This window comes from Idiotropiscis lumnitzeri, chromosome 10 (genome assembly GCF_059441095.1).
Source record: "Idiotropiscis lumnitzeri isolate Australia: NSW breed Sydney's pygmy pipehorse chromosome 10, RoL_Ilum_1.0, whole genome shotgun sequence".
In the NCBI taxonomy this organism is placed as follows: Eukaryota; Metazoa; Chordata; class Actinopteri; order Syngnathiformes; family Syngnathidae; genus Idiotropiscis; species Idiotropiscis lumnitzeri.
Window position 1 is genome coordinate 11,874,981 of NC_142400.1, and position 16,891 is coordinate 11,891,871.

The 16,891-nt window shown below is 40.3% G+C and overlaps 1 protein-coding gene across 1 annotated transcript in view; it reads right to left on the reverse strand.

Annotated features, from left to right (window-relative positions):
• Positions 1–16,891, reverse strand: part of LOC148329369 (dynein axonemal heavy chain 11) — a 33,600-nt gene that overhangs the window by 5,050 nt on the left and 11,659 nt on the right. The window contains exons 37-68 of the mRNA XM_088306576.1: positions 16,758–16,885; positions 16,370–16,518; positions 16,079–16,229; positions 15,854–15,985; positions 15,316–15,489; positions 14,518–14,722; positions 14,198–14,363; positions 14,028–14,130; positions 13,533–13,772; positions 13,289–13,450; positions 13,016–13,209; positions 12,682–12,844; positions 12,145–12,268; positions 11,813–11,955; positions 10,556–10,717; positions 9,219–9,452; positions 8,905–9,051; positions 8,671–8,784; positions 8,466–8,609; positions 7,724–7,906; positions 7,544–7,645; positions 7,301–7,435; positions 6,333–6,506; positions 5,995–6,230; positions 5,730–5,852; positions 2,085–2,289; positions 1,825–1,989; positions 1,491–1,631; positions 1,083–1,253; positions 547–669; positions 241–434; positions 19–167 (exon numbers count right to left, since the gene is read on the reverse strand). Of these exons, the coding sequence (XP_088162702.1) occupies positions 19–167; positions 241–434; positions 547–669; positions 1,083–1,253; positions 1,491–1,631; positions 1,825–1,989; positions 2,085–2,289; positions 5,730–5,852; positions 5,995–6,230; positions 6,333–6,506; positions 7,301–7,435; positions 7,544–7,645; positions 7,724–7,906; positions 8,466–8,609; positions 8,671–8,784; positions 8,905–9,051; positions 9,219–9,452; positions 10,556–10,717; positions 11,813–11,955; positions 12,145–12,268; positions 12,682–12,844; positions 13,016–13,209; positions 13,289–13,450; positions 13,533–13,772; positions 14,028–14,130; positions 14,198–14,363; positions 14,518–14,722; positions 15,316–15,489; positions 15,854–15,985; positions 16,079–16,229; positions 16,370–16,518; positions 16,758–16,885 (5,136 nt within the window). The remainder of the gene's footprint in view (positions 1–18; positions 168–240; positions 435–546; positions 670–1,082; positions 1,254–1,490; positions 1,632–1,824; positions 1,990–2,084; positions 2,290–5,729; positions 5,853–5,994; positions 6,231–6,332; positions 6,507–7,300; positions 7,436–7,543; positions 7,646–7,723; positions 7,907–8,465; positions 8,610–8,670; positions 8,785–8,904; positions 9,052–9,218; positions 9,453–10,555; positions 10,718–11,812; positions 11,956–12,144; positions 12,269–12,681; positions 12,845–13,015; positions 13,210–13,288; positions 13,451–13,532; positions 13,773–14,027; positions 14,131–14,197; positions 14,364–14,517; positions 14,723–15,315; positions 15,490–15,853; positions 15,986–16,078; positions 16,230–16,369; positions 16,519–16,757; positions 16,886–16,891) is intronic.

A 16,891-nucleotide genomic window follows, 5' to 3' on the forward strand; every position in this document is an offset into this window, starting at 1 on the left:
CTGGTTTTAGTGTTATACCAAGTTTCTCTACATCTTTGAGTGGATTGACACCAGGTGAGAGGATGAAAAACACAGGCGTTGAGGGGCTGCTACTTTCATACAACTTTTCAAATTCCAACCTTGCAGTCTCCACATATTTTGCTCCCATGCAGTCACCAACAAAATTCCTGGCAGCAAACCAAAGTTATTGTCATACAATACACTAATTACACACATGAATAGGCATGGTCTTGTGTTCACCTTAGCATGTACATCACCCTGTCAGGGCGCAGAGCTCTCAGGATGATAAGCTTCTGAATGCAACTCTTATTTTTCCAGTCCTGTGGGAGTCTTTCCTTTTCAGGGCAACTGGATTCAACGATCTTCCTCCAGCGCTTGTGTGAACTTTCGATGTCTCTGTCCAGTCCATTAAACTCCTCCATTGAAGAAATGGTCTATAGTCACATGATACATTGTCAACTTTCTCCGCGCAAAGAAGTAGGATTACATATTTGAACACGGACAGCTGACGTCATCAACCTCACATAAGATTCCATATTCAGGTACCTTAATGGCTCCCCAGGCATGTGGTGACAGGAAGGACACAGGGCTAACTTTGCTAGCTTCCACTGGGAAACGCAAAAGAAAGTCAAACTCCTGCGCATCAATCAGGTTCTGCTTCAGCTGAATCTGGAGGAAAGAGTATTTTGTAATGACGTATTCCTGTCTCATCAATCAATTTCAAAGCAACTCAAAGTTTCAAAACAACTCCTTGGCAAAAGGACACCACTGCTACATCTGGTTGAATACTTTAGAGTGTAAAATAGTGACGCGAAGGACAGCCTTCACAACTAAGCAGTTTGTTTGATGGGAAAGAAATGTAGCCACAATGACAGATAATTCCATTATGTCACCAGAACCAACCCCCTTGTCAGAACCGACTGTCTGAACAGCAGCTGGTGAACGAGGGGTGAGAGGTAATCAATAGTAGCGTATAGTCCTGCTGACTGCTTTTAATTGAAGTTAATGTGGGGGCAGAAATATATTTTGATTGATCAGGGTGACAGGACGCTCCACCTCCAAGGCAGCCCGAAGTCCCTCACCTGGAAGGCAGCATGTGACAAGAAGGTTAACTTGTCTCTCTCAAACAGGCCCTGGCTGGTGTACAGGAATACAGAATAGGTGATGGCCTCGGTAAGAGCAGCCACTCTGCTGCTCACATCCTCCCCACATTTCACATGCTCCATTGCGTTGCAAAATACCGAGATAAAGCTCTGTAAGACAGCAAAAAGGACAGAGTATGTAAAAAAAGACCTTCAAATTGAAGATTAAGAAGTGAATGGAAACAAAATGTGTGTACATTTAAAGTGAACCACACCGTTGGGGTAAAATGTAGAAAACGACAAATACCCTAAAAGTCCCAATTAAAAATTGGACTCCAAATTGAAAACAATTATTTGGCATAAGTGAGCATGCGCCGAGAGGATTTCAGGGTTAAAAGGCTATAATACCTTTAGGGAAAACTGATACATGGGGTTAATCTTGTTGAGGTCATTGATGATGAAGAAGAGGAGTGATGCTCTCTCAGCAGCAGGGCGGTATATTTCCCGAGCCTCGTTGATCTTTGTCTCATTCTCTTGGGTCTCCACCACCTGTGTGTTCCAAGCGCACAGAATGAGCTATGAGGCTCTCAGTCATGCTCCAAAAGCTGTTCATTACAGATACTCCAAACTGCATAGCGCTTACTGCAAGTTCAATAAAAGATGAGTCACAGGTTGCGGTAAGATGTTCCAAAAACTTGAGTGAGAAAAGAAGTGCAATATTGAAATCTGATAAGGGTCATACTTTGTCTTGAATGTGGGCAGCTGTGGTCTTGGTGATTTCAAGTTGCTCCACAAGAGAAATATCGCCGAGGAAATTACCACAGGCTGTGGAGAGGCGACTCAGCAGGTCATCCTCCAATGTTTTAAGCTCAATCTTAAAATGATTCTGCTGCCTGGTCAGCTCCATCTTTGACAAAGTGAACAAATTAGTTATCCCCTATCTGGAATCCTGGCCTACCTCATATGTACATTGACTACCAGTCAATGACTGTGAGGTTTTACCTTCAGGTCTTCAAGGTCAGGCCTTTCCCGGGATACTACTTGTCCCAGCAGTTGCTCCTCCAGACCAGCCGGGGTCACAGTGAAGTTGATGAGGGTTGTTTGAGCCTGGAGCTCAGGAGGAAAATGGGGGTTGGCCAGTTTGGTGTGCAGAATAAGATTGAATTTACTATTGTATTCACACACCTTTCCACCAATCTGAATGTACCTGGATGACAAAAAAATGTTAGAGAGAAGTCAATTTGGATACTTACGGATTGTGTCAAAAGATTCAATCATTATTAAATGTTTGTTAAGAAAAGAGACACTAATTATGGTTTGAAAAAATTGTCTTCAATACAGTAATAGAAATTTACAGATTTGCAAATCTAACTCAACTAATGCAATTTTTTGCGGCAACAAACAAACCAGTTCAGCAGACTAAATCAACAGGATCTCTGTTGGTTACAGCCAAGTGGTGCACTCCATTTGTCATTGAATGTTTAAATAACTGATGAATAAACTATCCATTCTACACAAGCACCAGATTTCTTAACAATCAATCAACAATTCCTTATTAAAGCTAGTGCAACCTGAAACTTATTGAATATCATTAATCATTAATTAAAGGTAATCTAAGCAAATGTGCTGTTTCAGAAGTCTACAGTATATCAAACTGGTAACAATTCACATTAATCAGCACCCGATCATTAGCTATGAGTTTAAAAAATGTTGGTGACCCCTGTACTAAATGGTTTTTTTTTATTTTAATATCCAGAGAGGCCACATGAAATATTTTGATTGGAAGAAAGTTTCAGAGGTTCTGAGCTGCGACCCTAAAGGCTCAGTGTCCAGAATTTGTTGTTTGGAATGGTGATTTTCCCAGCGACAGATGAGTGCATATTCTGCATAGGGATATAATGATGCAGGTGGTAGGAGATGTATGGTGCGGGCAAGGCATAGAGCGATTTATAAATCATAGGGAGAAGTTTGAAGACTATCTGGAGCTTGATGCGGAGCAGTTGAAAAGGAATGAGGGTGATGTGTTGGATCGATGGCAGTTCAAAATAATCCTGAAGTTGTAGACTTTAAGAAAAGGCTGGATGACCGCCATTCATGTGAATGGAGTTGTCTCCAATCGCTCTGAGCAGTACCTCATTGATGTATGTATCTACAATATGTACTGTATGCATGTATGCGATATACAAATTGTGACCTAGCGAGCTAGCTGGGCAGATGTCCCTTGTTTTGTTGCCGTGGAAGGCAGTTCATGCACCAAATGCATTTTCCAACCGGCCCAAAAAAAAAAAGATGAAGAAATAGAATAAGTAATAGTAGACATGGCAACTAATGGGTCGCGTGCAGTATGCATTAGTTTGCTGCTACGACTAGTTTGGCAATCGGCCTCTGCCACAACAGGGATTTACAATTTACAGCACCAAAAAGTGCAATTATCCACCAGGTTTCTTGTTAATTGAGCCATTTTAAATTAAAAAGAAAAATGCTTCCGTAGTTAGAAGCGGCAATTTCAAAATCCAACCGGAACTCGTTCACTGCCATCAACCCAATTAACTGATTTTTGGAGTTAAAGCTCTACCGTTCTTGGTTTTTGTAAAAATAACCCCCTCCCAAAATCTGACATATAGTCAAGTCCAATTTATAGTTTTTTTTCTCCATCATGATGTATTTTTTGATTGGTTGGACTACTCCAGAGCGAATTATAGTTTGAAAACTATGGTAAATATAAAAGATTGCTTCCTCCATAACCAATATTTATCTGTCCCTGCATTTCAATTAAATTAGCACAGGCTTGACAAACATGGTGGCTTTTCATTTTTCTCTAATTACCACTTGGATGGCAGGCAAGGCCAGGGTTCTACGGCGCAAAGTTCCTCGCGTCCTAATCGGGTTCAACTCTTTATCTTCACAAGCCAGAATTAATGTACTATTGATAGAACCATTACTCCACCAAATTAAAGTTTGCTGATGGATTGTCTTGTAGTCTTCCGTCAGCCATGAAAGGAATAATTAGTATTCATTACTTCACACTCTACAACATTCCAATTATTAATGAACTTCAGCTGTGAAGCCCCACCAGATCCATCATGGCTAGCCCTGTTGGTTGTATTAATCATCGACAGAAACAAGTGTGCAGGTCATCTACGAGGGATAAACTGATAATCAGCACTAATATGATGGATTTTGTTCTCAGGACAGACAGGACGTCACAGGACGTGCAACGGACATGCAAAATAAAGGTTCATACTCACAATCATACACAGCTAAATCCATGAGTTTGGTAGGAGTCAGCGTGAATCAGAGTTATAAAAGTTGCTGATTTAACTTTTTTTAATTATAGTTTTAATTTCATCTTGACTTGTTTTGTAATTCCGTTAGTTTTAAATAGTTTTTAGAGATTTTGGTTTTTATTATTTTTATTTTTTTCTAAATACTTCATTTTAGTTGAGTTGTTAACGGTTTAAGTATTAGTTTTGGGTCTTTTTTTTTTAGGAGAAAGTTCAGGATGTACTGCCCAAAGATGGCAAGGATAGGCTCCAGCACGCCGGCGACTCTCATGATGATAAGTGGTTTGGATAATGGATGGATGAACGGTGTATTTGTAAAGTCCAAGGTAAAAAACTAAAATAAAATAAAAAAGGTCACTAAGTATGATATTTTTTATTTTATTTTATTGTAGTTTTTCATTTTTGGGGACGTATTGACGCACCGATAAAATTTACTGACAGAAGCAATGACGGAAGCACGGTTAAAATAAAATGACAGACTGACCAACTAACGATTACAGTTTGGTTCGACTTAAAAAAAAAATGATGGCGGGTTCCTAGGACACTGCCGGATGGTTGAATGTCCAATTGGCAAAATGTTGTAAATTGCCCACCTCTGATTAAAACAAGTTTGTAGTGGTGCATGTTAACACATTTAGATTAGGTGAATAACATTGATCAGTATCAGCAGACAAGGATGTCTGGAATCAAAGGTGGTTTTGAATTTCAGAAAACAAATGTCATTTAAAACCATCAAGTATAGACTTCCAGACTTATTAGAACTCAATGGGATAACATCAACAAAAAATTTATAGCAAAGAATAATTTTAAAGCTGGTTAAAGGCATTCCTTCATTCCATGAAGACAAATGTTTAACATGCAGCGAATCATTGTGAAATTTTTGAAGAGATATTGAGTTTGCCAACATGATGGAGAGCCGCTGCATTGAGTGTTTCCTGGTACCTCTCTTGTGAGCCCTAATACATAACCATGAACGTTCTCCGTTCTGCTTTTACATTGAGGCTCATCTGTTCAATATTCATCAGGCCTAAAGAATATGAACACACAAATATACATCTATCACCTGTCTTGAGGGATGGATCAATATGTTGCATTCATGGATTCAGAACACGCACATGCACATGCATTAATAATCTGAAGAACGGGCAATGATAATGTCTTCCGTCAGGTTTTGCTGATATTCCAGTGCTCAGTGAGACTCAACCATCTGGTAATCTGATCCTAGTGTCTTCCACAACCAACACTACTGATGCATCCATTTGAGTTCCAGTACTCAAATCGGCCTAATACTGATGGAGAGTAATCATTTGGTGTTTCATATTTTTGGTGTGACCTGTCATGTTGAAGCTTAAAAAAAACTAACCGTCCCCTTTTGATGGTGTTCTTGCCCAGGAGAGGCTCCAAGACAGGGTCAAATTTTTCTGGCACATTCTCAATTAGAACGGTGTCACCACAGGCTAGTGCCTCTTCAATTACATCAATGTACCTGTGGAATAACAAAAGAAAATCAGGATTGCAAATTAACACCCCTACTGTATGCTAACCCTACCTTTAAAGAGAAAGTTTTGAGTGTAATAATTAAATGATATACTTCATCCAGTACATCTCACAACACAGCTCCTTCTCACCCTTTCTGCCCCTGTTGCACCACCCTGAGCTTGGAGCCTTGCTGACTTCGTATCCACTTGATGCCCTGCCGCTGTGGGTCGACCATGAGTGGCCAGCGCTCACTAGTGGTCAGGATGGCAGCGTTCTCAGTTGACATCCTATCATTCGGCAGACCCTGGTTATGCCAAGCAGCCACAGTGGCATCATCTGTAAGCATGAGGATGGGATCCAGGCCATCTGTCAGGGGTACAGAGACCTGAAATGGAAACCAGGGATTGATGTCGCTGAGCACTGGAGGCAGCAATGAGGCTTGTAAGACAGGTTTCACCGCTACAGTGTGACACAGATGAAACTTAACCTTCTGATATTTGAGGAAGGGGATCCATTTTTCATTGAAGAGTTCAGCACGATACTGCATGGTAAAGTAACCCATGTAAGAGACAAATGCTGACGTGAGGGCGACATCCCCACACAGGGTTTTCTGCTGCTTCTTATACTGAACAAGCGTCTGTGACCAACGCTCCTTTTCTGACTAAAAGACAAGAAAAAAACAAGGACCATGATTGCTATATCCTTACATACAAAAAGAAATCAACATTTAGAATGCACCCATAATAACAACGTTAAATATAGATGACATGGAGAGCCAAAATTAAAGACAGCGGTGCAAAGCAACATCAATGTACATGGCAGAAATTAAAGTTTAATCTCAGATTCCCTCTGCGTCACTACAGCATTTATCTAAAGATTCAATACGACGACTGTGACAGCTCTACAGCGATAAATCACGCATGACATTTTCTTACATGGGGCCGTGGATCTGAAATATGTCACATAATAAATTCTCAGACAGTTAAAAATCACTATAATTTTACTCTAATGTATTATGGATTGCCTGTAATATCACTCGGTCCGGGGTGAGACATTGTTAATTTCCAACAGCTGTTGAGGCTTTGAGGTAAGTTAATGATTAAATATAGACGGTCTGATTTATTAGTCGGAACACTATTGCTTCCAGGTCAATGCCATAAAGACAAAACATTTATCTTGATATGCTTAAAAGCCAAGCTGTTCCATGCAAACCACATTTATTTTCTGGGATAAGGAAGTCGAATTTACAAAATGACCACGGAATGGTCATCTTTTATTTGATATTAGAAATTATAACGATAATTTTCTCCTTCCAAGTCCATTTCCATGATGCTATTTTATCCGTAGTGATATCCACATGTAAACCTCTTAAGAAAACAGCAGTGAGGCTTGTGCAAATTAAGCAACAATTACAGCAACCGGCACCTCTGACTCTCAGATTTTCTCCCTGATTACCTCTAAGCCCCTGACTAGTCTATTGGCCAGCTCTATGGTCTGGTTGGAGTGGGTTACATCCTGTTGACAGCTGATTTTCTCAGCTGTAGCGCTCTCAAACTGAGCTGTAAGATTCTGGAGGTTAGCATCCAAATCCTAGAGAGCAACAGAAATGGCAAAGAAAGAGAATATATCAGTGATAAAATATCAGCAAACTAATCAGCTAAGTTAGCTAAGAAAATATAAAAACTTTATTTTACTCACTTCCAATTTCTTTTGGACAGCTTGCAGTTTAGTTGTTGCATTTTCTAGTTCTGTATTAGCATGGGATAAAGCATCCCTCTTTGGGATGACCTCACAATAAATCTGAAATTGCAATAAGTAATGGCATTTTTTGCAACAAAAGGAAATTGCATATATAACAAACTTCTGTATATAACAGACCTCATAGTATCGAACAATGTTAATTGTCCAGGCACAGAGTCCAGCTGCCGCTGTAGATTTGGTCCTAACTTGATCAGGGAGGAAGTCTGGCTTTTTAAGGTAATATTGTTTGACTGCATTCAAACAAGACTCATGGATGTGCTCCTTGTCATATGACACCAGGGCCTGCAGAAAATCATCCACCTGATACAACGGATGTAAGAGAGTAAGTAAGTAAGTAAACATGTTTCCACATTAAGGACTAAAAGTATCACAAATGCTGTTCTGTAGCTTGGGCTAGCTGCCCATATGATTTTCTTTATTCATTCCATCAGATTCATGACATATTTACAAATTCAGTTATTATTTGATTGGATACACTGAGTCAATTTAGATGCGTAAACAATAACAAGCCTTTTTTTTTAACCTTTTGTTATGGTATTTTTTTAAATTTTAACCCAACAAAAAAAATCAGGTGAAAAATGTGGTGATCCCTGTACTTTCAGTCAAGTTAAAGTTTTGTGCTGTTGTTACAACAGATCTTGAAGAGGGTAAAGACCCATTCAATTTTAAGAGCTTTAAAATATGTCTTTGGTGGGTGTTGAGAGAGTGCCTCCTCCTCTAGTGTGTGAGCATATTCATGGAGCCATCCTGATGTAATGTAAGTATGGGAGAGACGGCGAGCGGGGCCAGGGTCAAGGCCAGCACAAAAATTAGATTGGCATTCATCAGGCAGATGTGACTGAGGAGATGACAGCTTAACCTTGCCCATGAAGGCCCGTGCTGCTTTCCAGCTCCGGTCCTTAGGAACCCGACCACGTGGAGCCAGTAGAACCATCACAGCTGCCGCTACGTTGATGACTGCCGGGGGAGGGTTGGGGAAGGCCTTCAGTTCAGTAAGATTTACCTAAAAAGAGTCATAAATGTTTTACAGCTTGCAGAAGGACTCCAGATTTGACACCAAATACCTTGTTGAGGGTGTTCAGTGCTGCAGTGGCAGCTGTCAGTAACGGTTCTGCTTTGGCAAGGTCTTTCTCACAATCCTGTTGTTTGATGGACACTTCTGTCTGTATGAGAGAAACCTAAACAAACAACGGATACATTACTGTAATCATATTTCACATGTTTAAAAATGGGGATGTTGATGATAGAAGGAGAGCAATGACTAGAAGGAAAATCAAGAATACAGTGTGGTATTTCACCTTTTGTGCCTCAATATCCGCCGCCTCTTTTTTGCTGCTAACCTTCTCAGTCTGAAGTCCAATCTTGGTAATAAGAGCCTCAATATTCTGATTCTTAAAGGTCAAATCAGATTCTTGATCTGCCAGTTTGGCTTTCAGGTCTTCAACCTTAAACAGGAACAAAGTTATTACACAAGTTTAAATAGTGCATAAAATACTGATGGCAGGAAGCAACATGACTTGGTTCATAAATTAAAGATAATCCTAATTTCCATACCACAGCATTCTACCTTCATTATTTCATCCTCAAGTGTGCAGGAAGAGGTTTCACTTACCTGAGCAGCAGTGCTTTGGAGCTTTTGAAGGCCGCTGTCAAGCCGATTCATCTTGTGCTGGAGCTGGGCCCGAGACTTTTGCAGAAGGTTCGTGTACAGGGTGATTTGCTGGAGAAAGCTCTTGGGGGTGGTGTAATTGTGCCTCTTCTCATCGCGCTGGTATTTTTCACTTGCTTGGTTGACACTGGTATGAACGTAGGCCATGAAAAGACTGATGGATTCCTGGACAGCAGGCTGTAAAAATAAGCAGACAAGCAAGGGGGGAAGAGGGAGAGGTGGATTGAGTAGAGTTTAACGTCCGCAAGATGATGGAGACTGAAATATTATCTTCATAAATTTTGAATTCATCTACAAGTTTTTCCATCATACTAGGGTGGCCCTGACTTACTCAATCTGAAATGTAGGTGTAGCTAGCAGAAATGATTAGGCTTTGAAACCTCTGTGAAAATAATTTCAGAGACATCAGAGACAGACAGTCCCGGTAGTTTGTAAAACAAGGAGCATGTTAACAGTATCTAATGCATTCCCGAGTTCTCATTTATCAAGACTGATTAAGCAAAGAAGTGTGTGTAAAGCGTATGTACGAACATTCCCACGCAAAGATTGAATTTATCAATTTGGACTTGTGTGGAAAGACTACACACAATACCTCGTGGTACAATTGTGAAACTACACATAGAACGGCTACACAGAACACAAAACCAAACCAATAAATAAATAACTATTTAATGTTGCGTCTGTTAAAAATCAACTACAAATGCATGGTAATATGACCATTGTACAGTATCACACAGTACAGTATCATCATGATCACATTTGAAGGTGGTTTTATTTTTAGTCAGTGATCAACATCCACACAGGGACAGATGCGCACCCTCACTTCAGTGGAAAGTAGCAATCTGGCACATGCTTACATGTGAGGACACTTGGTTGTGACAGCTGTGCCAATTTAGTGGGTCGTTATGTGCTTAATCACTCTTTGCTCATTAACATAAATGATCCTGGACTGTGAGCGCTTCACTGCTATGATGGAAAACAATGTGATGCGTGCACTCACTGTGCGTCTTCGGGCATGTGTTCGGCAATTTGTCTGAACCTCAGCATAGAACTAATGATGAGGGATCTATGAAAATGTTAATGCAGCTGCACTGTAGTAATTAAAAGTGGTTCATTAAAGTCTAGTCATGTCTGTGTCATGGAGAAAACAGTTTTGCACCTTTGATAACATCTACCTTTTCTGGCAACATATCGTTGTTAATTTGCTGTTTAAGTGTGATCAAAATACTAGGAGTCAAACACAACCAACAGGTAATTTATTGTGACTTAGAAAGTCCTACCTCAATGTCTTCAATCTCTTGGATAAATCTAGAGCTGACTGACTGCAAAGCTTCCGTGCTCCATGGATGAAACCAGTCAATGGTGGTGCACTGGATAAGGGCAGGGAATCGACGGGCCCTCAGTCGGAGATCACTTCCTACTGGTGATAAACACAACACCACCTACAAGAAAAAGAAGAGAGACGTCAGACAAAACACAGAATGCACCACTAAAGTCTGCATGCTTACTTTGCTTTAACAGCGGCAGTGTCAGTGATTTCAGAAAAATCAACGCATATACAATATCATATTGCAGCAATAGCACAGAAGCATCCTAAAGGCAAACTGATGACTGCCAGCCTCCTTTTGCCCTCACCCGCTATTTCCATCACTTTGGCAAGCAGTCAAGCAGACACTTCACCAGTTGGATGAAGCAGACGGTGCCACGACCAGAGACCCTGGCACAACGATTAGCCGTACAGCAAATGTGTGCACCCGGACACGAATTTCCATCCTTTGAATCTCCCAGTTTAACTGGGTCTGTTAATTTATCATGTCAGGCGTAATGACCATAAAAACAGATGTGAAACACTCAAAATCACTAATATGTGTATGTTCCACAATCTACGATGCAAAGGCACCAGCTAGTTCAACACTAATTAAACCAGTTTCTGTCTATATATATTTCTGAGATTTAGCGGTTCAGGAAATGATGCCATTCACTTGTGGGAAAACTCTTATAGCAGGAACACCCTCGCAGCTTTGTGCGGACCTGTTACCTTAGGCTTCAGGAGCTTTGCGGAAACTATGACGGAATGTACACCTCAGCAAAAGAAAAAAAAATGAACATCGCTCGTTTTCCAACAACAGGGGAAAACAACTAGCAAACAGAAGCAGAGCAAAGTGATATCAGGCAACATGAGGTGTAGAATTTGCAACATTTATGATCAACAGGTAAGAATATCATCTCTTTTTGAATTTCAATTGATTGTGAAATCCAAAACATAAATCTTAGAACGAATAACATTCAATGGTATAGTAATACTCCTTTATGAATAATGCATGCCTCAAACGTACATGTTTACAGTGCTAAATGCTAATGCTAGCTTTGGATTGCTATTGCTGCTATTTTGCTGAACGGATTTTGGCTATTTATCACAGCTACGGACTTTCACAATTGCATGACATTCTCAATTTTTGAGAATTACGCTCGTGCTCATGAGTGTGCGTCGTGGCTTTGATGAGGAGAGTGATGTGCTAGGTTTGGAAAAACTGGACCGTCAGTTGAAGGCGGGCTCTGTCAGTAAAAAACCTCCAGCAGTTCTCCCGGGTATCAAGCAGCCCAAGAGCACGGACCTCAGCTTTCACGGCGGACACAATTCCTTCAATCTCCTCCTCACTGAAGACTTCAGGAATTTCCCCTGCAGGGAGATGCAGCCATTATTACAAACACTAGAATTGCCATCAATATTAATTGTTCATGCAGCGGAAGATTTCACAATCCTTTCACAGAGTGAATAGTTTAAAAATGGATTCTGGACTAAATAAGCAAACAAAAAAAAAACATATGGGAGTATTGAATAAGAATGAATGTGAAATAAGAATCAGACCTGATGACAGTAAGTCATTAACAATGACCAGAAAGCGTTCATCAGGTATTTGTGCATCAGTCACAAGGAGAGCTACACGCTGATTCTTCACCCGGGTCTTTAGCAACAAACCCGCCAGATCCATCTGAGCAAAACCACAAATTAAAGAAACGTGAATCTGTGAACGATGAAACATCTTACTGTAATCAATACAATAACCATTATGACAACATGAACTTTTAAAATATTTTGAAATGATTACAACCACAAAACTTGTTTCATCAACAAGATATTTCCAACTGGCCTTTAATGGTATCTGACAATTACTTCCTGCATCAACATAGCCGCTCAACAAAACGGAATTAAATCAATAACATGCTTGCAGCCACAAGGGAATATTGATCAAGGTTTTTCACGTTCATTTTATTAACTACGGATGTTTTGTATAAAACCAATTACATTCAAGGCCTTGACTGTTGATTCAACATTTAGGGACAAGCATTGTTTAAGATATTATTTTGTAATTTATTTCATGCTTATCTTGCATCGATGGTTTACCTTGAAGTCCTGGATGCTGTAACCTTTGTGTAAAGTGACTTGGAAGACTTCCACAGAGGAAATGTAGGCTGCCAGACGAGTCAGGCTCTGCTTTCCACTGCCCCCAACCCCAATCAGTAAGCCATGACTGCCTGGAGACTCCAGGATACGACTGATGCGACAACTGGCAACAATAAGACCTTTTTGTCATGAATTTGTTCAACTTACTTTTTGGGAAAATGTTTTTGTTTGTTTTTTAAAGCAAATACAAGTAAAAAAAAAAAAAGAAACTTATTATTACCAAACAGACTCCATTTTCACTCACTCTGATGATGTGCAATATATCACCACTTACACATGTTGCATTGCGTCCTCAAACAGAACAAGATTCATGGCTGCATTTAGTTCATTGTGGCTCTCCAGGGCATCGGTCAGGATGGTCCTGAGCACACACCAGTCTGTGACACTTGTGTAAGCTGATTCCTTCCCCATTGAGGCAAAGTGACAAAAGATTAGGGGTTGCTTTGTCACCTTTTCATCCTCAACTCCCTAGATAAAGAAAAATATAACCATTAATTTGGGACGAAAGATCAGTATTGTTTGCTGAGGGTGATCACTGATATTGCACCTCAAAGCACTCATGCACAGTCTCCATCTGGAGCTTCCGGAAGAGCTGTACGTCTTTGACATCTAATAGCCTGTCGCAGTAGACTCTGCAGGACTCATGAAGCCACAGCAGAGCAAGATCAGCACTGTTTTCCACATTCTCTGGCTCAGCAAAGAGGATACCCTGAACCACAAACAACCAGATTATGATTTGCTTCATTCACATGGTTTATAACAAATAGTTGCAATATTTCAATCAACATTACCTGAAAGATGTTTGACATGTCTCGCATGTTGAATGTATAGTGAAATTTGATGGCTGTTGGCAGAAAACTGAGATCCATCTTGTGATGGAGCATTACTGCAGCCTGGACTACAGCTGCAATGCTCTTCTGCACCGGCAAACTGAAGTGTTGTTGTGTCACATGACAGCTCAAGATTAGCCCAAAGATGGACATAAGAGCGTCAGATGAAGGAAAGTTCACCGCAAATACAGAGAAATGTCTCTGTTGAAACAAATGAACATTATCTTGATTTTGAAAATAATAATGCACCCCCCAAAAAATCTGTTTGACTTAAATCAATGTGATTGCCATTTTACTACTATATTATTTAGTCACAATCTGACCTACACTAGGAAGTTAACATCAAGTTTTTAATTGTCCTGTGCACAACAGTGATCAGATCCTAATATGCATACTGAAAACATAACTCTTAAAGAATAATTCTCTCTATGTTGACATTTTAAATTGTAAACATACCTGTAGTCTTGGGTTGATATTGAAACTCCCAGCAGTTGGGTTCATACAGGCAACGTATTGCGTGTTGTATATTTCTTTTAAGGTCAACTTCTGTCTGTCATACCTGTGATAATGCCAGGAATGCATTAGAATGTACAATTGAATGCAACAGTCAAAATGGGCCTTCATACCAGTGTCCATAATCCAGATGCTGCCTTATGAGTGTGTGCGGTTGGACTGTTCCATAGGTGTCAACAGCTGGCATGTTCATATCATCAATGAAGTACACCAGCCTTCTGCTGCCTGCGGGTGAGTAGCTCCTGCCAGCTCTTTTCTCTAATTGACGTTCTAGGGTCTCTACAAAACCAACATAAGTTATTTCATTTGCAGACGAGAACAACTGAAATCCTTTCACCCCGAAAGAGGTTGAAATTTACCAGCAGATGGCGCTGCAGCTTACTAAAATTTGCAACCATGGACAGCACACATCATTAAACCTCCACCAACTCACCCTGTAGTGCCTGGGAGGTTATGTAGTAGTTGAAGGGTACTTTTGTAGTTGTGTAACTCTCTGGCAGGCTATCTAACTTATTCCTGACAAGTGCAGTTTTCCCCACTCCAGCGTTTCCTACAAGCATCAGCGGCTGTCTCCGCTCCAGCAACAAGTCCATGAAGTAGCGGAGACGCAGGGTCTCTGCTGTGTGTACCAGAACAGCCTACAATCATACAAACAGCAGGAGGACGGGGAACAGAAACATACATTGTTATTAAGGCTTTCTTTGGAGTGATTTATTGACAGACATGTGTTCAATGAATTGTATGTGATTTATAATTTCTTGTATTTCGCCAGTACACCACAACTATTCTGTCATAATAGCATCATTTGCTGAGAACAAAACCCCACTAATTATGGCTCAGCAAGACCCTTTAGAGCATTCACAGCTGTATACAGGAGCATAAAGAAAGACAAAAGAGCGTGGGTGATAGCTCAAGCCTTCTTGCTCAAGCCTTCATCCCCACACAGACTGGTATGGGGTGTAGTGGATGGTAATCACACACAGTGGCAAGCCTTTCAACCACTGGAACACCCCTGCCATAACCTATCAAAGTGAGCTTTTGAGCTTTTCTTATTATGTTCACTGGGGCATATGTATAATTTTAATGTCTTTATTGTTGATTCTTGGTTATTTGTCTGAAAAAAAAAATAATGATAACGTATGTGACGCTGTCTAACCTTTGAAAAAGTTTAGCATTTTGGAATTACCATTCGCCCCCCAAAAAATATTGGTAGAGTCTGAGGTATTCTCACTTGCAATGGTGTGCCAGTTTCCATTTCAAAGGGAGGCACAATGTCAGTCCAAGGAAGAAAGCGCTTGGTTTGAGGATCAATGTAGAAGTCAAACACTGTCCCCTGTGTTGGAAGCTTCACCGTCTTCATTTCTTTGGTCCACCATTTACTGAACTCCACCCGGTAATCAAAGACCTAGATAATCAGAAAAGATTTTAGAATGTTATACATATTCTCAATGCACAGGGCAGCCTAAATTAAAGATGCCAAGCTTCACTTTAGTTTATTTAAAGTGTCAAAGTTTCTCAGACAAAGTAAAATGTATGGCATACAATTCCAAGTACATTTGTTTTAGTATCAAGAAGACAAAACAAAAAATGTGAAAAACTAGTATTACATAAAAGAAAAAAAATACTACCTTTGCTACCAAAATCCCCTCCATATACAAATGTATGTTGGAGAATGGTTTTATTACACCCAAATAAATGTTTTTGTATGGACACACCCACCTGTTGAAGTGCCAAAAGTAATAATTTAATCAATTGGAAAATAGATAAACCTGGTCATGGCACAAGGCCCCTCCAAAAGCCCAAATGCAGGCAAAAATAAAGTAGGTCTCATAAAGCTCCCTTGGAGAGTTGGAAGGAATGTTTTCTGGCGTTAGGAGACAATCGAGCAAAGTGCAGAGTGTCTGAATGAGAACAGAGAAACACAGGTAAATTCTGACATAGTAATTCCATAGAGGTCAAATGGAAATTAATTATTTGTTATACGCGCGATGTACCTGCACCAGAGAGTTCTCAGGAATTGGCGTGATTGTCTTGAATGTGTTTCTCATCTTCTCAAGACAACGTGGGACATATTTTTCAAACAGTATCGTTAAGTGAGCCCTTTCTGTTTGCCGTTCTCGCTGGTCAATCCAACTGGCAACATATCTGAGCAAAAATAACCATTTTAATTTTGAGATGGCGCAATTAAGATGACAACATATTCTAGTAAAAACACAAATATGTCATATGTCACCCCATGTCTCACATGGTTATACAATGGAAAATAATTGTTGTTTGAGACTCACGGGTTCCAGCCTAGGTCTTGCGGGTTGATGTAGAGAATTCCTGCTCTGGACACAGTGGCAGGAGTGGCTGCTCTCAGGTGGCTAATTTCAAACACAAGCCTCATAGACGAGGTAAGTGGCACTCGCTCATTGCTCGCTAGAGTCAGGACCTGAAAGATTGCATATGACTTAATTGTACACACCTAATAATCAGCAAGACATAACCTAAACAATGGAAACATCTCATCAGCTCTGTGACATGATTCATTGCTCTGGAGAAGAAAAAAAAAAGTGTCCCACTCCAGGAAGAGATTGCTGAAGGAGGGTGAAAGAAACATCTTTTTCTGTCTGTACCACCTCGGTAGCTATGTGTTGTAAAAAAGTGTATGGGTGAACAGGGGGGAGGTACCTTGTTGTCATCCATCACTGTGTTGAGTGATTCAATCCACATCGGATCGATGTCTCCATCCAACACAATCCACTTAGGTCCTAGGTTGGACATGTTTGCTTGCTCTCGCATCAGTGATGAAAGCAAACCTTATG